This window comes from Equus caballus, chromosome 19 (assembly GCF_041296265.1).
Source record: "Equus caballus isolate H_3958 breed thoroughbred chromosome 19, TB-T2T, whole genome shotgun sequence".
NCBI lineage: Eukaryota > Metazoa > Chordata > Mammalia > Perissodactyla > Equidae > Equus > Equus caballus.
The window spans coordinates 3,513,197-3,533,370 of NC_091702.1; the positions used below are offsets into that span (position 1 = coordinate 3,513,197).

The following is a 20,174-nucleotide window of genomic DNA, read 5'->3' on the forward strand; positions in this document are numbered from 1 at the left end:
CCAAAATATTTGTATTATAACTCATTTTAAAATTGCTTTTGTGCTAATAAATGCTCATCATTATTATTATTATTGATTTTGGTGAGGAAGATTGACTCTGAGCTAACATCTGTGCCAATCTTCCTCTATTTTTTCTATGTGGGTCACCACCACAGCATGGCTTGATAAGTGGTGTAGGTCCACACTGGCAATTCAAACTGGTGAACCCCGGGCTGCTGAGGTAGGGTGCACGTACTTAACCACCATGCCGCTGAGCCAGCCCCTAAATGCCCAATTTAAATATACTTTGAGTTATGGTAGGATAAGACGATGACACTTATTATGGAAAGTGCAAAGGTTTTGTGTATTTACTGTGTGAAATTTAGAAAATTCGTTTCTTTCTGACCCTTAGTTTGTTCACAAGGAAATGAGCATAGCAATAATAATAATGATGATGATAATGATAATAATAATACATAGTTTATTTTGAAATAGATATAATAAGGACAAAATGGGACAGATTAAACACAAATACTTTGTAAATTCCTTCACTTAGAGACCCCCACTATGTGTCCAGGGCTGTTTAGTCACTCTACTTGTATGAAGCTGTGAATTATTTTGTTCAGAAATCCCTGAATAATTCATTAGGAATGAGATAGATTCAAGTGTGCCCAGAAAATTTCTATTGCAATGGGTTCTATTGTGACAACCTAAGCCCATCGATAATGACTTTCCCAATTCACTTGGGATTTACTATATTCTTGGAGGATTAAAAACAAATATTTCCTTTTCCCTGTTATTTTCTTGCTCTGTAGTCTCAAGTGGATTGTGAGCATGCTGCATGGAGCCCTTGTAATTCCTTGCCCCTGTGTCTGGAATAGGCAAGTGACATGGAGAAGGAAATTAGCATTTGCCTTAAAATTTAACATGAAAATTCTAAGCTGAACAATTGAAAGCATTATTTATATGCTTGGTTATTGAGTCAAATGAGTTACTAATGATTAATTTGATTGGCTGTCACTGAATACATCAATCTAGTCATTTCAAAATTGACTGTGAGGCTTTAAGTGTTTTTCAGCCAGCATAGAGTATGGTGTTCTTTTTCTGTTTAAATTTATGTAAGCCATCAAGTTAACTTTAATTTTTAAAAAAATATTTAACTTTTTGTCGTTATTGTGACCTATTTTTTTATGATTCTCTGGTGTCCCTTCTGATTCTAATGGTAGGATTTAAAATTAACAGGCTTCCCATGTAAGTTCTAGGGCACCCTTTTTCCTAAAGAGCATAAATACCAAAGTGTTTTTTTTCTGAAAGCCACTGTCTGTCCCCTTGGTCGCATATTCACCACTCCCTTCCCCACCAGGCACCCAGCCTTGCCTCCAGAAGACCCAGGGCTAGGCATTGGCACCTCCCCTTCAGTCCGAAGGCCAGCTCCTTTAGGGCCCTGCTCTGCTGGAATACCCTCATCTCCAGCAGGCTCTGCCCAGTGGTTCACTCGCCCTCCTCCAGCCACCTCAGCTGCAATTGTTCCTTTTGGGCCAGGAAGCCACGATACTTCTCAAATCTAACCTAAACTGCTGCCCCTCCATTTCCACTTTCTCCCTGAGTGACACAGTAAATCAAATCATCAATGATGGGGGCACAGTGTCTGGCTGGCTTCTGCCTTCATGTGTGGGACAGTGAGGATGGAGAAGGCAATGTCCTGAGTGATCTCCACTCTGAAAAGACTGGGTGCATTTTAACAACATGCAGAAATAAGGCGCCACTCATATGAGAAGCGGACTGGTAGAATTTTCGAACTCAGAGTTTGAGAGAGACTGGTGGATTTGGGTTCCCATTTTTCCATGGACTTGGAGGCAAGGCATATCAATTTAAAAAGCAAAAGCAAATTCACTTATTATTTTACCCTCAAAATGAGTTTATTCAGGAATAGCTAAAAGAACTGAAATTCAGAATGTGCATGCTATGGTTAGCCACAGGCAAATCCAGAAAACAAAAGAGAGGCACTTACTTTTATAGAGAAAAATGGGGATCAGGGAGGGCTGTTCTAAACAAAAGTCCATTGGGGGAAAGTAACAGTTCAGGGCAGCAATGGCTTCTCATTGACTGAGCTGCAGCATTTCTCATTGGCTGGGCTGTTGCCTGATGGGGAGAGAAATCTTCCTTCAAGAATAATGTAGTTTTATTTCCTGTCAAAGATGCTGATAATATCTCTTCCTGTTTAGTTTAATTGACAACGTATGATAGGGCATGAGAGCTCCCCCTGCAGGCCTTCCCAACTCTAATTTCGTTAAGGTTTCTTTCATTAGTTGGCACATTTTCCTCTTTTGATCAAGATCTTTCTCCAAAAACATTGCTGATCAATAGTCAGGTTCTCTGCAGGTAGTGATCTTGTCCCTCAGTGCCAAGAGGGACCTTTCCTGGTTGTCATGTCCAACACCGGAGGGAAAGTGCATAGTATTCAGAAAATATTTAGTTTATGTCTGAGTAACAAAGGAGAGGGAGAACTCTCTGGCATTTCCTATCTAAAGTCTACATTTCTCCAAGGTGGTAGGCTTTGGAGATCATCTCGAAGTGCTGAGCCAGCATCACCTTATTGGACATGTCATTTTTACAGAGGTTCAACAGGCAATAAGTAAAGAACTTTACAATAAGTATACATAGTAAGACTAAGAGCAATACTGTAAACCCAATTTACAAGACGGTTCTAAATCAGGGGCTCAGACTTAAGTGTAACCAGCTGAATAAATCAAAAGACAATTGGTTATGTGGTGAAATTTGTTGTAGCAAATGTTCTTGCTCTCTAATATTATGTAATTGTGTTTCTATGTCCCTGAAGGCATTTACCCATGTGCAACAGGAGGTGTTTGCTACCACAGGGATGCCTCTTTGCTCAGCAAGTAGATAATCAAGGGGCATATGATTATCTAAAGCTCCCTTTTCCAATGAGTTAAGTGACCACTGCTGAGATAAAATAGATTTGGGTGTGGAGTCAGTTAATAACCACAAGTTAATATTAACTTACGGAGAACTTACATCTTCCTGATGTTGAATTATCCTTCCTGAGAATAAAATAAATTATACTAACTTGCTATGGATTCCATAACCAAGTACCACTAACTGGGTGACTTAGAACAACATAAATTTCCTGTCTCACAATTCTGGAAGCTGCAAGTCTGAGATCAAGGTGCCAATAGGACCATGCTCCCTGTGAAGGAGCCAGACATACTTCCATTCCAGGCCCCTCTCCCAGTTGTGGTATTTACTTGGCTTATGGAGCAACACTCCAATATTCGCATGGTGTTCTCTCTGTGTGTGTCTGTGCCCAAGTTTCCCCTCTTTGTAGGGACAAAAGCCATATTGGATTAGAAGCCCAGCCTACTCCAGTGTGACTTTATCTTACCTAATTTCATCTGCAACAAACCTACTTCCAAATAAGATCACTTCTGAAGCACTGAGGGATAGGATTTTAACACAGCAATTTGGGGGTGATGTAGTTTGGCCCATAAAATTTTCTCTCTGGTCCCCCCAAATTCATGCCCTTCTAATAATATGTTATTCTCTTCTCAATACCCCTGAAAATCTTAACCCATTCTAGGATCAACCCTAAGTTCATAGTGTCATCCAAGTATCCAGCTCTGAGAGAGTTTCCAGGTATAATTCATCCTGGGGAAAAATTCCTCTCTCTCTATGAACCTCTGAAACCAGATAACACATTATCTACATCTAAAACATAATAATGAGACAGATTTAGGACAGACAGTCCCATTCTAAAAGTGATAAATCAGAAATAAAACAGGAGTCATGAGACTGAAGATAGTCAGAAACCTCACCATGTAAATTCCATTAGGTTTTCAGACAAGAACAATACTGTTTGACTCAATTTTTTGTCCACCGATATGATGGCTCCACTCCTGAGCCCTGGGCAGGTAAGTTTCCATTCCTTTATATCTGTGCTTGTATCTTTCAGGATTATTTTCAAATTTTCCTCATATAAGTCTTACACATTTCTTATTGAGTTTAGTTCCTAAATGTCTTATCATTTTTGTTCCTTTTATAAATGAAATTTTCTCTCCATTACATGTTCTACTGCACTATTTCTTCTGTATGTGAAGATAGTGATTTTAGTATATTTATTTTATATCCTGTTACCTTATTATATTTTTTGTTGTTATACATTTTTAAAGATGAAACATGGTAAATCAATACCCTGTATCTTTCTAGAAAGTGAAACATAAAATGATGAAAAACACTAAAAATTGGCACAGAGGGTTGTTCTTTATTGTCAAAGTTAAATACAGATTTTACAGTATAGTACATTTCATTAATACATGAGACTGAACTAGAATATGTAATGAAAATATTCAAATGAAATATTGGAATCAGTAGCAGATTTTAAAAATGCAGAGCCATGCAGTTACATAAAGATCAATAGCTATTCTGTCACTATTAATGCTTATTATTTACAAATGGGAAAATATTCTTTTCAAACTGCTCATAAAACAAACATCTTGAAATATTCTGGAATAATCTCAACTATTACTATGGAAGAATTTTAGGAAAAAACTTTTAAAAAATCAGGTTTAGCTTCTAACCATTTGAATAAACTGTAAAGACAACCATATTTCTAGATGAAAATCCTCAACAGTTTAACAATATTAATCCTTCTTAAGTATTTATTTTAATTGCATTCTAATAAAAATTCTATTAGATCTTTGGGGCCAGCCCAGTGGTGCAGTGATTAAGTTTGCATGTCCCTCTTTGGTGTCCTGGGGTTTGCCTGTTCAGATCCCAGGTGTAGACCAATGCACTGCTTATCAGAGCATTCTGTGGCAGGAAGCCCAAATATAAGATGGAGGCAGATGACCACAGAAGTTAGCTCAGGGCCAACCTTCCTCAGCAGAAAAGAGGAGGATAGGTGGCAAATGTTAGCTCAGGGCTAGTCATCCTCAAAAAAAAAATAGGAAAAAAATATATTCTATTACATCTTCTGAACTTGACTGAGAGATTTAAAAGATCAACTTAAAGAAACAAACAGGCAAGAAATTGCCAATTTTGAATGTGAATATAGGGATAACAAGGAGAATTGTCCCACTAGATGTTAAAATTCTCATGAACAACATCAATAAAACACGATATTTTAAAGGCATTTGGCATGAGGTGATTGGAAAAGAAGAGGTGAGATGGAAATTTAACCTCATCTACACCGGTTTCTGGTGTAATACACCCACGATCCCTTCTCGTGCAATCCCATGGCTTCTTACACACATTGCTCATCCCCTAAACCATGACCTCAGCTCTGTCCTCTCCTTTGAACTCCTGACTCAGGCACCCAGTGGCCTTGCCTCATCTCCATGCACATGTCTATTGGGAAATTTGAGTCTCAAACTCAGTTCTAAGTTTCCTCTCCAGCGTGCCCAGCCCCAGTGTCCTGAGTGCATCGATAGCACTTCAACCTAACATCACCACCCCTTCACTCAGCCACCACGTCTCTCACCAGGACTCACTCAAACCACTCTCTGCATTCTTGCTTCCTGGACTTTTTCTCCATCAAGCCTCCAGTGATGCTTCTGCACCTAAGTCCTATGATGTCCTTCCTCTCTCTCAATCCTCCAGTGACATCTCAGAGTGGGATTTACCAAGAGGCAGGAGAGTAAAAGCTCTGAAGGCCTTCACTCTGTGAGGCTTTGTGAGTGCTGGCAGTTTCTGGGAGTTGTAGCATGTTATGGTGGGGAGGACAAGCCAGGCTGCAGTCAGGACAAAAGAGAGTGTGAGCATGTCTAGTAAACTGTCCTAAGAGATAATAGAAGAAAGAGACCATTGATTGTTTGTGATTTTCTTTCCTTTTCTAAATGCACATTTACTCTTTGAGTTTTATACATGTCTTTTTTAACCATTTCGCTAAACAAATCTCGATCATCTCTGGTCCTTCTGAGGCTCCTCACAATCCTGGAGGACCTGCCTCTTGGCTCCATGTGTAACCTGATTTTCTATGTTTCTCTAACTTTCTCACCATAACCTGTGGTAATGGATCTTCTTGTCGCTAATCACACATGGCAAGTGAGAGTCTGTCTCATGGTCTTTACCCTTCCTGTTCCCTCTGCTTAAACATCCCTGCCCATATGTTTAATGGCTGACTCCATTGTTTCATTGATGGATCTGATGAAATTTCACATTCTGCATAAAACAAATTCCATCATGATTCTCACCCCACTTTTAACTTTATTCATTGTAGTTATTAATACCTGACATAATATTGTGCATACAGTAGTTTATTGTCTTCATTTACCACAGGAATATGAGATGTATGAGGACAGAATCATTGTTTTCACCATCATGAACCTAGAAGAGTGGTTGGAACATAACTGGTACTAACAAATACTTTTGGAATGAATGAATGAAAAACGGATCATTTAGCACTTTAAGTTAGTCTCTGCTTGCAAACAATCATGTTAGAAATCCATTTCATATCACACCCCCAATAAGTTATTGCTACATTAGAAGTTAAATTTCCAAAAATCTGCTCAAGCTCATTCTTAAAAATATGTAAAGGTGAAAATATTAATGATCCAAAAATCTGTGAGGACTTTCTAAACACAAAGTTCCTGAAAGAAATCATTAAAGTTAATATATTGAACTAAATATTTTTTTAAATTCTTATGGAATAAAATATCAAAATTAAATGAAATAAAAATATTATGGTCCATACAACTCACAGAGTCACTATTAATAATATGTAAACACTTTTATATTTATAAAGAAAAGCTTTCAATACAAAAAATGTACAAAAGATATAAACATATTTCACATAAGTAGTTACAAGGGTAAACATACCAAAATCATATAAACATTAATAATCTAGAAAGGTAGGTTAAAGAAGGATTTTCTTTTCCTATTGACTGAGATGAAAAGGCACATACAATTTAATGCTAGTGCAGGTGAATTTTGAGGTCAAAGCATAATTTGAAGAAGCTTTTGGAAAAGCAATTCAGTTTCGTGCATGAAAAAACTTGAAACTTTATATACCCCCCAGTAAATTGTCTTAGGAAAAGTTACATTCAGAGAATGCTTTCTGTATAAGCACTTTTATTTGTCAAAACTTATAATTTAGAAATCTGAATGCAATGTCACTATTCAATATTAGAGGGGATTGTAACTGAGGTATAATTAATTTCATAGAACATTAACATCATTATTTAGTGTCCAATCATATGCAAACACTTTATGCATTTCAAATTGAAGAGGTTTAATGCAGGCTTTTGGTTGCAGAGGTGGCAAAAGGCTGGAGAGAAGGCTGGGGAATCAGGAAGGGGAGTGTTGTCACCCAAGGACCAGGAGTTCTCAGCAACCTTGGAGCCCCACATCCCCCTCACTGCTGAGCTGATGAGACCCTCCCTCTTTGGGCTACTTCTGGGACCCTCCCCTGCTGCAACCCAGATGACTGCATCCCAGCAATGCCACTGAAACTGCCTTTGGGGTGCTGGATCCCACAGCTGCTGCACAGTCCTCAGCTGCCTACAGCTGTTGCAGCAGCCAGAGACCATCACCAGAAGCAGGAAAAGAGATGCAATTTCTTTCTTCCTCCCACTCTTCAGTGCTCCCAAGGGACTGAACATTCAGAGACTTATAGGAAACCAAGTGATAAAGGGGTCTGGATGAACCATCTGCAGCTGAAACCCAGGAGGTCACAGCTGGCTCCAGACTGCAAGTGTGGGCCTTACAAACAGAAGTCACAATCTGGACAAAGGGTGTCATGAACAAAGGATGGCATGGGAAAATGATCAACATAGTTCCACAACACACATGCAAAACAGGCTCTGAAATTTGACTACAAGTTCCATGAGGGTGGGTTTGCTTCTATCTTGTTACCTGTTTTATCTCTACTGCCTGGTGCATGGTATATACTCCATAAATATTTGTAGTTTGAATGCAAGATATAACATTTAAGGCATGATTTTTGTCTGGGTAATTGCATTATGGTTTAATTTTAAGGGGATAATCTTTTGTGCTTTTATATTTTTCTATAATTAGCATTCAACATTTAAATTAAAAACAAGTGCCCTAAAAATGCAATGCAATGTTGGGACAACATAGATTTCAAATGAGTGACAGAAGAAAGAGGACAATAAGTAACCTAATGAAGAGTGATCCAGACAAAGGTGTAAAGGAGACCACCTCAGTTTTAGTCTCAGTCATTGTACTGATTAGTGGTGCTGTCTTTGATACACCAATTAGACTAAGAGTTTTAGAGTCTGCATCTGTGAAAGATGAGAAGAGCAATGTCAATACTTCACAGAATAATTTTGAAGATTAAATGAGGACATATACATGCATACAAGAAAACTGTGTGGTAAAGTGAAAAAGGCGAAGGCTATATATAAAATAAGACACAATTCATAGATAAGATTTTATTGGTGAGGTGTGATTTGAGATTATTGCTAATATTGGTTAAGATTTCTAGTGTACAATAAAAGGAGATAAGAAAAAAGACATGAGAAGAAAACCACAAAAGTGCAACAGACATTTTTATTAGCTTTTTAAGCTGTCTTAATAGCACTCTTTTTTGAAGTCCCATATGGGATTTATCAACAGAAAACTTTCATCCACTCCTTTAATGGACATAATAAAGCCAGAGATGATGTCACTCTACTCTCTCTCTTTATAGAGTTAACAACAGCCACACTCCAACAGCTCATCTAGTTGAGGATTGTGGCATCACCTGATGCTGAGTTCAATCAGGTAGGATGACAGAACCGCAGGAGCAAAAGGGTAACGATTGTTTTTCACCTGTTCTGCTTCTGACACATTCTGTTAATTCTTGACCATATTTCCCTGATCCTTTTCGTATCATCTATTTTTACGGAGAAAAACAAATGTGCATTTTTTAAACTTTTATATATCACTTGTTTTCTGCAACTTACTCATAAATCAGTTTTTAATTTCTGATTATCTGTGAGCAAAAGAATATACATTGCTCCTAGATTATTGGGCAATAACTTTGTTTTATTGAGACTGAAATTTTACAGGAAAAGAGGGTCTTATTTTATTTTGAGTGGGGATTATTTCTGCTAGTCAGAACACTGAAATAAATGTCTCAATCATATTTGTCTTTTCCAGATGAAACAGAGAGTAAGTGGCTAATACCCACAGTGTAGACTGTGCAGGGAGGACTGTGTTCCTGGAGAGCTAAGGCAGCAATCCAGGCTCTGGGACCCACACTTCAGCTGAGACATGGGTTCTCCATCGGCCGAGTTGTGTGATAGTAGGCAGATGTCCTGGAAACCCAATTTTTTTGTTTTTATCTGTAAAGGCACATAATAAGTTGCGTAAGTACCTCATAGGCTCTCGGGGAAGATAAAATGTGCTAAAGCAATAGCACAATTGCTGAGATGCTGCCAGCTTCAAATTAAGATTCAATATTCTTCTACCATCACTATTAATAATTCCTCAAGTTAAGTATGCACTAAGCTGTTTACATTAAACTCAAGGAATTGGATAGAGCAGATTAAGAATGAGCAGGGAGGCCAGTTGCCTTGTAGACAGTATTCCTCTGTCTGTCTGGTGTCCTAGGTGGGCTGCTGGGTGACTTGATCACAGTCACCGCCATTTACAAAAATGCAACAAAGGTTTGCCCAGAACCCCCGTCAGCCCTCCCGCTCTCCCTCCATTCACTCACAAAACACCTTTGAGGTCTACACATGTGCTAGTCACTTTGCTGGCCCTTGCTTCACTATGACAACAAACATAGACCCAGTCAGCAAGTGTGTTTTGTGTTTATTAGACTGTTTTTAAAATTTGCACAGAGCTCAGCTTTCATCTGCCATATGGGGTGGAATTTGACAAGCTTATATTTTTTTAATGCTATGTGTCCCAGATTTGTTGGATATGTATATTGACATCAAATTCATTTTTACTGCTGTCTAATGTTTCAGCACCCCAGAACATGGGACTGTTACTAAGTTGAATACTGTAATTGGTCTTTGGAATTATTGCAAGAATACAAAATGTATTTGAAACTTGGAAATTGAAATATGCCTGTATCTTAACCACTTCTAAACTCTTCTCAGAAAGAAGTGTCAAATATTCTTCTGGTTCGTAAGGACTTTTACAGTGTAGCACTTAACATGTCATAAATTGAAAAATTGCAAACATTTAATCTCCGTAAGAGAAAAGTTAGAAAAAGCTATTACTGATTTTCTTCAGAAAGGCCAAACGTATTTTGCTTCTATTGTTCTTTCTTATTTATTTTTGTAGCTCTTTTAAGACTACTTTAAATCATATTTATGTAATATTTCTCCCTGAAAAGACTGATGTGACCTCCTTATCTGTAACTAGGTTTAATTCTTTTCTTTGATTCATCTCCAGCATCTAACACATACATAGGCTGTGAGCAGCCAAATAGAAGAGGAAACAGTGAAATGGAGTCAGAGACATCTCAGTCTCATTCAATTTTCCTTTCTACATCTCATTTTCCATGAACAGTTGATTTCTATAGACAATATAACAGATTATATTTGCAAAACCAGCTGACGCCCTCTTCTGTAAGTGGCAATGACCTTCTAAACACTAGTCCTTCTCCCTGAAATTTAGAACAAATGGTACAAGCTTTAAGGAGATGAAGTTGGAGAAGAGTGTACTAGACAGAACTGAGATGAGATTCTTCATAAACTTCTCCTTAATCAGGGTTAAAATAAGAAACACGTATTACATATTTATTTGTATTTCATATTTATATATATTTATACAGATATACATATTTATGTAGAGTTTATATATATTTATATAAAGTCTTCTATGCATGTATATAGTCTGGGACTACAGAAATTATTAAAATTAAATTCACTTTTTGAGTTAGGTTTTCTTTTTTTATGCTTTATTCTAAAAATTTGTTTAACACTCATTTAACACATTCAAGCTCAGTGATAGTATTGGGGCTGCAAATATGACTAACAAAGAATTTTTTAAAATGAACATATATATTTTTCTTAGTGTACCTGAAACAGCTAGCCTTAAACTGAGGAAATTTCACATCTAATTTGCAACTTCCAAATATACAATATAGTGTTATTAACTATTATTTACAATAGTGGTGATGCTGTATAGTACATCCCCATGGCTTATTTATTTTATAACTGTGTTTGTACTTTTTTGACTCTCTTCACCCAGTTTGCCCACCTCCACCCTTTGCCTCTAGTAACCAGCAATCTATTCTCTGTATCTATGGGCTTACTTTTCTTTTTTAAGATTCCACACATAAATGAGATCATGTGGTATTTGTCTTTTTCTATCCTACTTATTTCACTTACATAATGCCCTTAGGTTCCATCCATGTTGTCACAAATATAAAGATTTCATTATTTTTATGGTTGAATAATATTTTATTGTATATATAGGTGTGTGTTATATGCATATATACACACACATAAATATATATGTATACCACATTTTCTTCATGCATTCATCCATCCATGGACATTTAAGTTGTTTTCATATATTGACTATTGAAAATAGTGCTTCAATGAACAACGGGTTGCATATGCATCTTTTCAAGTTAGCGTTTCTGTTTTCTTCTGATAAATTACCTAAAAGTAGAATTGCTGAAATCTGTGGTAGTTCTACTTTGGATTTTCTTGAGAAACCTCCATACTCTTTTCAATAATGGCTGAACCAATTTTCTTCATCACCAATAGTGCACAGGGGTTCTCTTTTCTCAACATCCTCACCAGCATTTGTTATCTCTTGTCTTTTTGGTGATAGCCATTCTAAAAGGTGTGAAGTGATATCTCATTGTGTGTTTTATTTGCATTTCCTTGATGATTAGTGATGTTGAGCATCTTTTCACCTACCTGTTGGCCATCAGTATGTCTTCTTTAGAAAAATATCTATTCATATCCTTTGCCCATCTTTTAATAAGATTAGTTACTTTTTTGATATTGAGTTGTATGTCTTATTTTTATATTTTGACTATTAATGCCTTATCAGATATATGATGTGCAGATATTTTCTCCTATTCAGTTGATTGCTTTTTCATTTTCCAAATTCTTGTATGTATAAATAGATACTAAGATTGGTGAACCAGAGTAACAATCTCATAAGTCAGTAATAGTAACAGCCATCTCTTACATAGATTCTGCTCAGTAAGTACTGTAGATATCAATTCTTTAAGCTTACAGTATATACACTTATTTATCTGCAACTAGTAATGTTCCTAGCACTTTGATCATTTTACCTCATTTAACCCTCACAATATCTGAGGTCAAACATTATTATCCTCTTTTTTCATTGAGTAGACAGAGAGATGGTGCATAGAGGATGAAGTGGACCCACAGCCACAGTCCAGCCTCAGAGTTTGGGCTCCTTACTTGGTGCCCCTAGAATATCTAAGAGGTTGGCTATTGGTGAGAAGCCAGACTTGTTCCTGTTATTTCACACAACCACAGTCCCTCACAGCATAGTTTGATCCTACAGGCAAAGGGTGTTCAAACTTTCAGAATGGTATTTACCCACATTAAGTTTCAGTTACTTTCTAAATCTTTCTTATATGGAATATACCTTCCCAAGTTTTAGGATCCCAGTTGGATCCTTAAACCAGAGATGTTGATTCTACTCTGACTTCTACAACAAAATTTTCTAGAAATAAGAGGTGTGATTTATCTTTTTTTTAATGATTTACTTTTTGTTTTTGCATGGGGAAGTGATTTTGCAAATTTCCACACTTGATAATAAACAACGTTATCTATCATCAGAAAATCTCATGACCTTGAACTACGGCAATCTTGCTACGAGTGAAGGATTCTTTTCACCTACAGTTGCAAATTCTTAATTTTCTAGTAATACTGTTGAGTTACAGGTAACTTACAATTGCCAAATCTACAGATCCCTGGAACCACCTCCTGTTAGCACAATTGGGTTGGCATGTGCACTCACCCACACACACAGACACACAAACACAAACTCACAAATCATTAATTTCTGTTGATCGTATCCCATGAACAATCTATTAATCCCAAAGCTCTCCTTGGTGATCTAGGTGAAATCTCATGGACAACACCATGTTGGTGGCCAACAACATCAAATGGTCAAATTTCATTCTGATGGGATTCTTCAGTCAATCCAAGCACCCAGTCCTGCTTTCTGTGGTCATTTTTGTGGTTTTCCTGATGACCTTGTTTGGAAACACCATCCTGATCCTTGTGGTATACTCTCAAACCCACCTCCACACCCCCATGTACTTTTTCATCAGTCAGCTGTCTCTCATGGACATGATGTACATTTCTGTTACCGTGCCCAAGATGCTGATGGACCAGGTCATGGGTGTGAATGAGATCTCAGCCCCTGAATGTGAGATGCAAATGTTTCTGTATCTGTCACTATTAGGGTCAGAATGTTTCCTTCTAGCTGCCATGGCCTATGATCGCTATGTGGCCATCTGTCATCCACTCCATTATCCTATTCTCATGAACCATAGGGTATGTCTCCTTTTGGTGTCTGGCTGCTGGTTCCTAGGGTCAGTGGATGGCTTCATGCTCACACCTGTCACCATGACCTTCCCCTTCTGCAGGTCCCAGGAGATCCATCATTTCTTCTGTGAGGTCCCTGCTTTAATGAAGCTCTCCTGCTCAGATACCTCTCTCTACGAGATGCTCATGTACCGGTGCTGTGCACTCATGCTCCTCATACCAGTGATAGTCATTTCAAGCTCATATACTTTTATCCTCCTCACCATCCACAGGATGAACTCAGCAGAGGGGTGGAAGAAGGCCTTAACCACTTGTTCTTCCCATATGATGGTGGTCACCCTCTTTTATGGGGCTTCGGTCTACACCTACATGTTCCCCAGCTCCTACCACACACCTGAGAAGGATATGGTTGTATCTGTATTTTACACCATAATCACTACTGTTCTAAACCCTTTAATCTATAGTATTAGAAATAAGGATGTCACGGGAGCTCTAAAGAAAATGTTGAATGTGGGAACTGTCTTTCAAGAAACTATCAAGTAGGAAATTTTGGTACTAATGGTTTATTTTCCTTCTCTCTACACATCAGAAGTTTAGGACCTTATGCCAATGTTGTTCCTCAGATTCTCACACAATGATGTGTTGTCCTATATTCATCCCTTTTGAAGGTATTGATTTCTTGTACTGGAAAGCTCTTCATTTTATACTCCTTCTGCATTGAAAATATTTATACAATCACATCAATATTACATTTTCTGAAGTTGATAACTGCACTGTGACTCTATGGGAGAATATTCATATTCTTAGGAAATATATAATGAAAATATTTAGAGAAAAATCATAAGGTGTGCAGCTGATGAGGTAAAGAGAGAAAAAGTGATGAAGTCAAAGGGTTATAATGTTAATAGATGAATATAGCTAAAGGGTATATGAGTGTTAATTGCATCATTATTATTCATGTTTTCTGTAAATTTGAAATTAATGAAAAATAAAGAGTAAAGTATCAGACTTTCTCAGTTTCTTTGAGTTCCTACTTTCTGCTTGGTGGCAATTTAAATGATGGATCATAGAAATTATGCTCATTTTAATGTGGTTGATCATTACTGTGACAATCCTGTCATCTGCCCACATTTACTGAAGGCTGGGTTGTTCTTCATGGTCAAATCTTGAAGGCATCTAGTGAGTGTTTTACCTCTCTGAGATAGTAACTTGTGGTAGACTGAGTATCCAAGATCATATAAGTTACTGTGGGAAAAATATTAACCCCATGTGTAAGATGGATTTAGGGAAGTTTCCCTGCATGAGGTGGTATCTGAGATGATATTTCAAACACGTAACTTATTAAATAAGCAGAGGAAGAACATCAAACATTCAATTCTTTATTTCTTCAGCCAACGTTTCTTATGCTATGTTATAATAAAAATAACAGTTCCTAGACAAATGAGTTTAAACTCATAATAAAGCATGGCTACTGTAGCCAAGGAACTTGAATTGTAGGCATAGTTTGTACAAATTGTTGTAGTAAAATAAATAGATTCTTTTGATGCTCATGTGGAAAGGGCACAGCTCATTAGGACACATCAGCTCTAGCTTTGAGATGCAAATTAAGCCAAGCAAGGGGGCTGAGAGAAGACCCTGGAGATCAGTGTTGAATGGTGACAAATATTGTTGTCAGATGAGTACACTAAGCTGGACAGGGGGGTTGTGCTCAGGGAAATGATGCCATGGAAAAGGTAGGGTATGAGCAAAGGTGAGATGTTTGACAAGCAACAGATGTAAGTGTTCCAATAGCACTTCTTTCCTGCTTCAACGTATAGCCTAGTTTCCTGTCCTTTTGTGACCCAAGGTTTTACAAACAATAGTAAAATGTTCAGACTTGCATTTGAGAAATGTTAAATTGTGGTAATCAATTGGAAAAGTCCAATACTGGAGATAAGGAGACCATGTGAGTGAGAACAATAAACTGAAGGGTGTTGATCTAAGTGGAAAGGACCATGGCTTAACACCAGGAGGGACATGTGGCAGTATTTGGGGTCAGCGGTGCCTTGTTGAACCTGTTACATAAAACTGCACACCGTTGCAAGTCTACAAATTCCCGATTGGCTGTGTCAACTTATGAATTATCAGGTGGTTTCAACAGTACAAATTCCCTTTACCTCTTGACATACTCAATTACTTCATGACCGTAAAATGAGGATGTTTCAGTATTTGGGGAAACAATTTTGGAAGACCAGTTTACATTAATTTTGTTGCAGTCAGAATGAATAAAATTTGCACTCTCTAACGTTTAAAAGAAATGAGAAGTACCCCTCAATTTTCTGAGCTATGATGATACACACTTACAACACCCTAGACATGGGGAACAAAACAACAAAATGTGATCTGGAACCATATTCTTCCAAAATGACATTTTTGCTGTCTCAAGCAAAGAGGAAAAAAAGATAAAAATGTTTTCAGAAGGATGACTTTTTTAAATAAATTGTTCAAAATACAATTTATTGAGACTTACTTTTTTTCCCAACCTACAGTGTATCTTCCATAGCCTCTACTAATAAGGATTTAAAAAACTGGGCAGCTTGGAAATTCTTATCGAAATTATATATAGTATATAATATTCAGAATTCCTAGACATAGAACAATTTCCCAGTTCCAGACAGAAAAGAATAAGAGAAAGTGTTTCTGGCACTTAAGTGTACTTGCTGACAGTGCCAAACAAGGAGCTGTGCACTGAAGTAGTTTACAGTTTTCACATTTCAGAATGTGTTCATGTTTCTGCTCATGATGCCACCAGTATTTGGCCAGAGATCACTTACACCTCATAAAAAGAGGCTCTCAGGGTTTTTACATTCTCTAAAGGACATTAAAAACTATGATTGGACTTCTTGCCAATTTTACAAGTAAAGCAGTAAAGATTAGGTAGAGAAACTTGCAATGTTTTTCAAAAACATTCTGCTTTTTAAAATTTCTTCAAAAGTTTGAAAAAATAGGAGACAAATTAATTTTTCTATGGATGACTCAGGAAATTGGGCTTAATAAAATTGGATGCATATAAAATCACATTTAACATAATTTTTATTGATGTTTTCCTTCTTTCTATACTCCCTCAGAATATTTACATTGACAACTACTGACACAAACAGCAGATATTGTCATCATTTTCCTGGTTTGCATGACACTATTCCTTTCCCACTCATTTACTTTACTCTTCTCAGGGCTGACCTCATGGGAATGTGGCCTGTGTGCTTGCATCGGGTCTCACACTCAGAAAGACACTTTGCTTGGTTTAATACTCTGTTGTTGAAATCTCAAAATTCTCAATAATTTTATCTCTGAGTATGCATGTGAGCAGGGGAACTAGGCTAGATGGCAGCATTAGAATGCAATTTTGGTCCAGCAATAGCACCTGCACTTGTGGGCTCAGGAAGCCTGTACATGGAGCAATTGACCTGGCCTCCCCATGTGCACACACACATCTGTGTTCAAAGAATGACAGGATGCAAAAGGACTGTCTGGGTTGGGACCTGGAACTAAATGGGTGGTAGTGATGTCAACAGCAGCTGCAGATGGAGCATCAATCGTAGAAGTGACCACTGCACAGAAGGGAGGAGTATCTCCGTCTGCCAGGAAAAATGACCCATGATGGGAGCAAGGTCTGACTTATCCATCCATCCCAGAGACCATCCTTGTGTCATTAGCAAAATTATTAACTATCTCACCAGAGTTCCAGGACAGGGAATCCTAGGGAAATTAGGATGTAAACTATGTCCTAAATTGTTTTAAATAAAAGTACACACATAGTCATTGCAATACAGCATTGGAAGTCATTAGAATTCACCAGCAACATTGCAAAGAAAATGTCCACAGGCCTAGAACTTTAAATAAGATGTACAGATAATTTAAAAATTAATACGAAAGACAATTGATGGAAAAGAACACTCTTTTCATATGAAGTTTAAAAAATAAATCATTAACCAAAGAGAAAAATAAAATTATTTTAACATGTAATTGAAATACAATGATAAAATGAATAAACAAGCATTTGAAATATAAAACCATTTCCTGTGTCTTATACAAAGTCCACAGATTACCATAAATTTGAGAGGAATCATTAAAATGCCATAGATTAAATTTACACTTAAAATTAAACTTTAAATCAAGAAATTGATTTATATTGAAATTGATGGGTTGAAATCTACTTATAATAGAAATCTTTTCAGAAAAAAATTTGAGTTATCAGTTTTACATGTATTTACAAGCTAGTTTTGTCCAGATATGAGTGATTTTCTTCTGGTCTAGATTAATTTTACTACTTGAACCCTATGCATAAAATATTTTTACTTACTATATATGATTAGTGAACTTATAACCAGGTTCTGGGTACATAAGCAAAAAACTCTGTCTACATTTTCACAGTGCATATTCTTTGAATCACTCTTCCTAGGACCCCCATCACCTCTTTGTTTCTCAGGCTGTAGATGATGGGCTTGAGCATTGGGGTCAGGATGGTATAGAAGACAGCCAGAATCTTGTCCTCCATTGGAGATTGGAGGGACCTTGGGCATAGATAATTGTAAACAAAGGGAGCATAATAGAAAGTCACCACAGTCAGGTGGGTGTTTCAGGTGGAATAGATCTTCTTCCTCCCTTCTGCTGAGTGCATGAGGTGGACAGCAAGGAGAACGCAGCCATAGGAACATGTAATTCCAATAAAAGGAAACACCAGAAAGAGGGTGGTGCTCATAAACACTGTGTACTCTTAAACCCAGTTATCCATGGCAGCCCAGAGTCAACATGGCTGGGACATCACAGAAGAAATGGTCGATGGCTCTGAATAGACAATAGGGGATATGGAAGACATATGTGGTGTGGGCACAGGAGTTGATAGAACCCATCATCCAAGATTCTATTATCATCATCACACACACTCTTTTGCTTGTATGAATGGAATAGTGGAGAGGAAAGCAAATAGCCACATAACGATTATAGGCCATAGATGTCAAGAGCAGTGCTTCTGCAATTGCTAAAGTCAAGAAGAGGAAGCTATGAATCCCACATCCAATGAAGGAGATAGACTTGTTTCCAAACAGAAAATTGGAAGCCACTTTGGGGACAATGGTGGAGATCTAGTTCAGGTCAATGAGGGAGAGCTGACTAATTAGGAAATACATAGGATTGTGGAGATGACTGTCAAGGAGGATGAGAAGGATCACAGACAAGTTTCTAAGCAGAACCATTAGGAAAATGAGAACAATGAGAATGAAGAGGACCAGGCCAATTCTTGATGGTGGAAACAACCCCAATGAATGAAATCAGTGGATGTTTGATTATAATTTTCCATGGGGCATTGACATGTTTTTTACTAGAGGGAAACACAAGAGTAAGTTAAGTGTAAAACTATAAGCTATTGACTTTCTAACCTTAAAAAACTATAATTTTTAACTTGTTATTATAGTCAGACAGTGTATTATTTAAAGTTTTACATCTCTTAAATGAAGAACAGAACTGATTTTGGAAGAAAGAAACCTTGTTTTCCAACCCAGAGATTAAAATTTGAATATGCAAACATTTGTTGCCAAAGAGTTTTCCAAGAAATCTTTAAAATTATTTCAAAAACATTTCAATTATTACTTTATTAGGATAAGTATGTTTTACTGCCCTACACAGACTCACATTTCAGCAAAATCAGATGTATTCAAAACATAAGCATAGAAAATCTATCTAAATTTATACATTGTAGAGTTCTAGTATCAATAAATTTTATGACCCTTTAAGTATGATTTTTCTATCATATTTAAGCCCTAAAACTTACCTATAAAACTACAGTAGCCTATCAGCTCATGTTGAGGCGTTATATTTCTTTCTTAAGTCTACTTGGCAAAGTAAAGTCAAATCAAATTTTCCTGAAGTCAGGTATTATCATTTGTTTCATTTGTTCTGAAATGTAGCATGAATCCTTATTGTCCAGTTCCACTTACACAAAGTCATCCTCTTCTGCCTCCTCATTTAGGTTCTAAATGCTGCAGTTAAAGAAGACCCTTTACTGGAACATCTAAACACACATTCATTGTAGCTCTCGCGACTCTGCTCAAGCTCTTCCAAATAGCATAGTCTCTGTTTCTCTGCTTCTCTAACATGTGTATATTATTATACATTTCTTTATGAAACTTTGTCTTATTCATTTTTCCCTTTTGTTTACTTGTATTTAATATTGTTTCCAAGTCTAGAAAAGTGTGTGAATTTAAGTCCATATATTTGTCATCTCTCCCTCTTAAAACTCAATTCTTATGATAATAAAGAAATAGATATTTTATAAATTAAAAGACAGTAAGTGAGCAAAAGACACAGTGATAGATGAAATAGTTCAGGACGTTTGAAATAATGAATTTGGATAGAGAAATGGTCAGTTACTTAAATGGAAAACAGGAAGTGGCACCTTGAGAGTCTTCTTCATGGAATTAGGAGGAGGAATTATCAAGAGACATTATAAGTTAAGAAGATCCACACAGTATGTGGTGTTTTAGTCTTAAATATCATTTTAAAGCCCAATGTTACCAGACTTTTAAGGAAGTTCCCAACATGAAGGAGGAAGATTCACAAATATGCATACATACACACAAACCCACATACCTATTCACACACAATCTGCACAAATATAAAGTGAGTTATATGTGGTTGGGAAGATGCAGAAAGAGAGTGCATTTTTAGGAAATAAGATTGCTATATTCAAAGAAATAT

General features: G+C 37.0%; 1 protein-coding gene and 1 pseudogene across 1 annotated transcript; one reads left to right on the top strand and one right to left on the bottom strand.

Moving 5' to 3' along the window:
* Positions 1-13,019: 13,019 nt before the first annotated feature.
* LOC138915040 (olfactory receptor 2T29-like) lies at positions 13,020-13,982 on the top strand. Its single transcript, XM_070242411.1, has one exon. It carries the CDS (start codon positions 13,020-13,022, stop codon positions 13,980-13,982), a length of 963 nt encoding a protein of 320 aa, XP_070098512.1.
* On the bottom strand, positions 17,839-18,777 carry OR2L31P (olfactory receptor family 2 subfamily L member 31, pseudogene; annotated as a pseudogene).

Coding starts and splice junctions, on each gene's coding strand:
- LOC138915040 (XM_070242411.1), top strand. CDS start 13,020: ATGGACAACACCATGTTGGTGGCCAACAACATCAAATGGTCAAATTTC.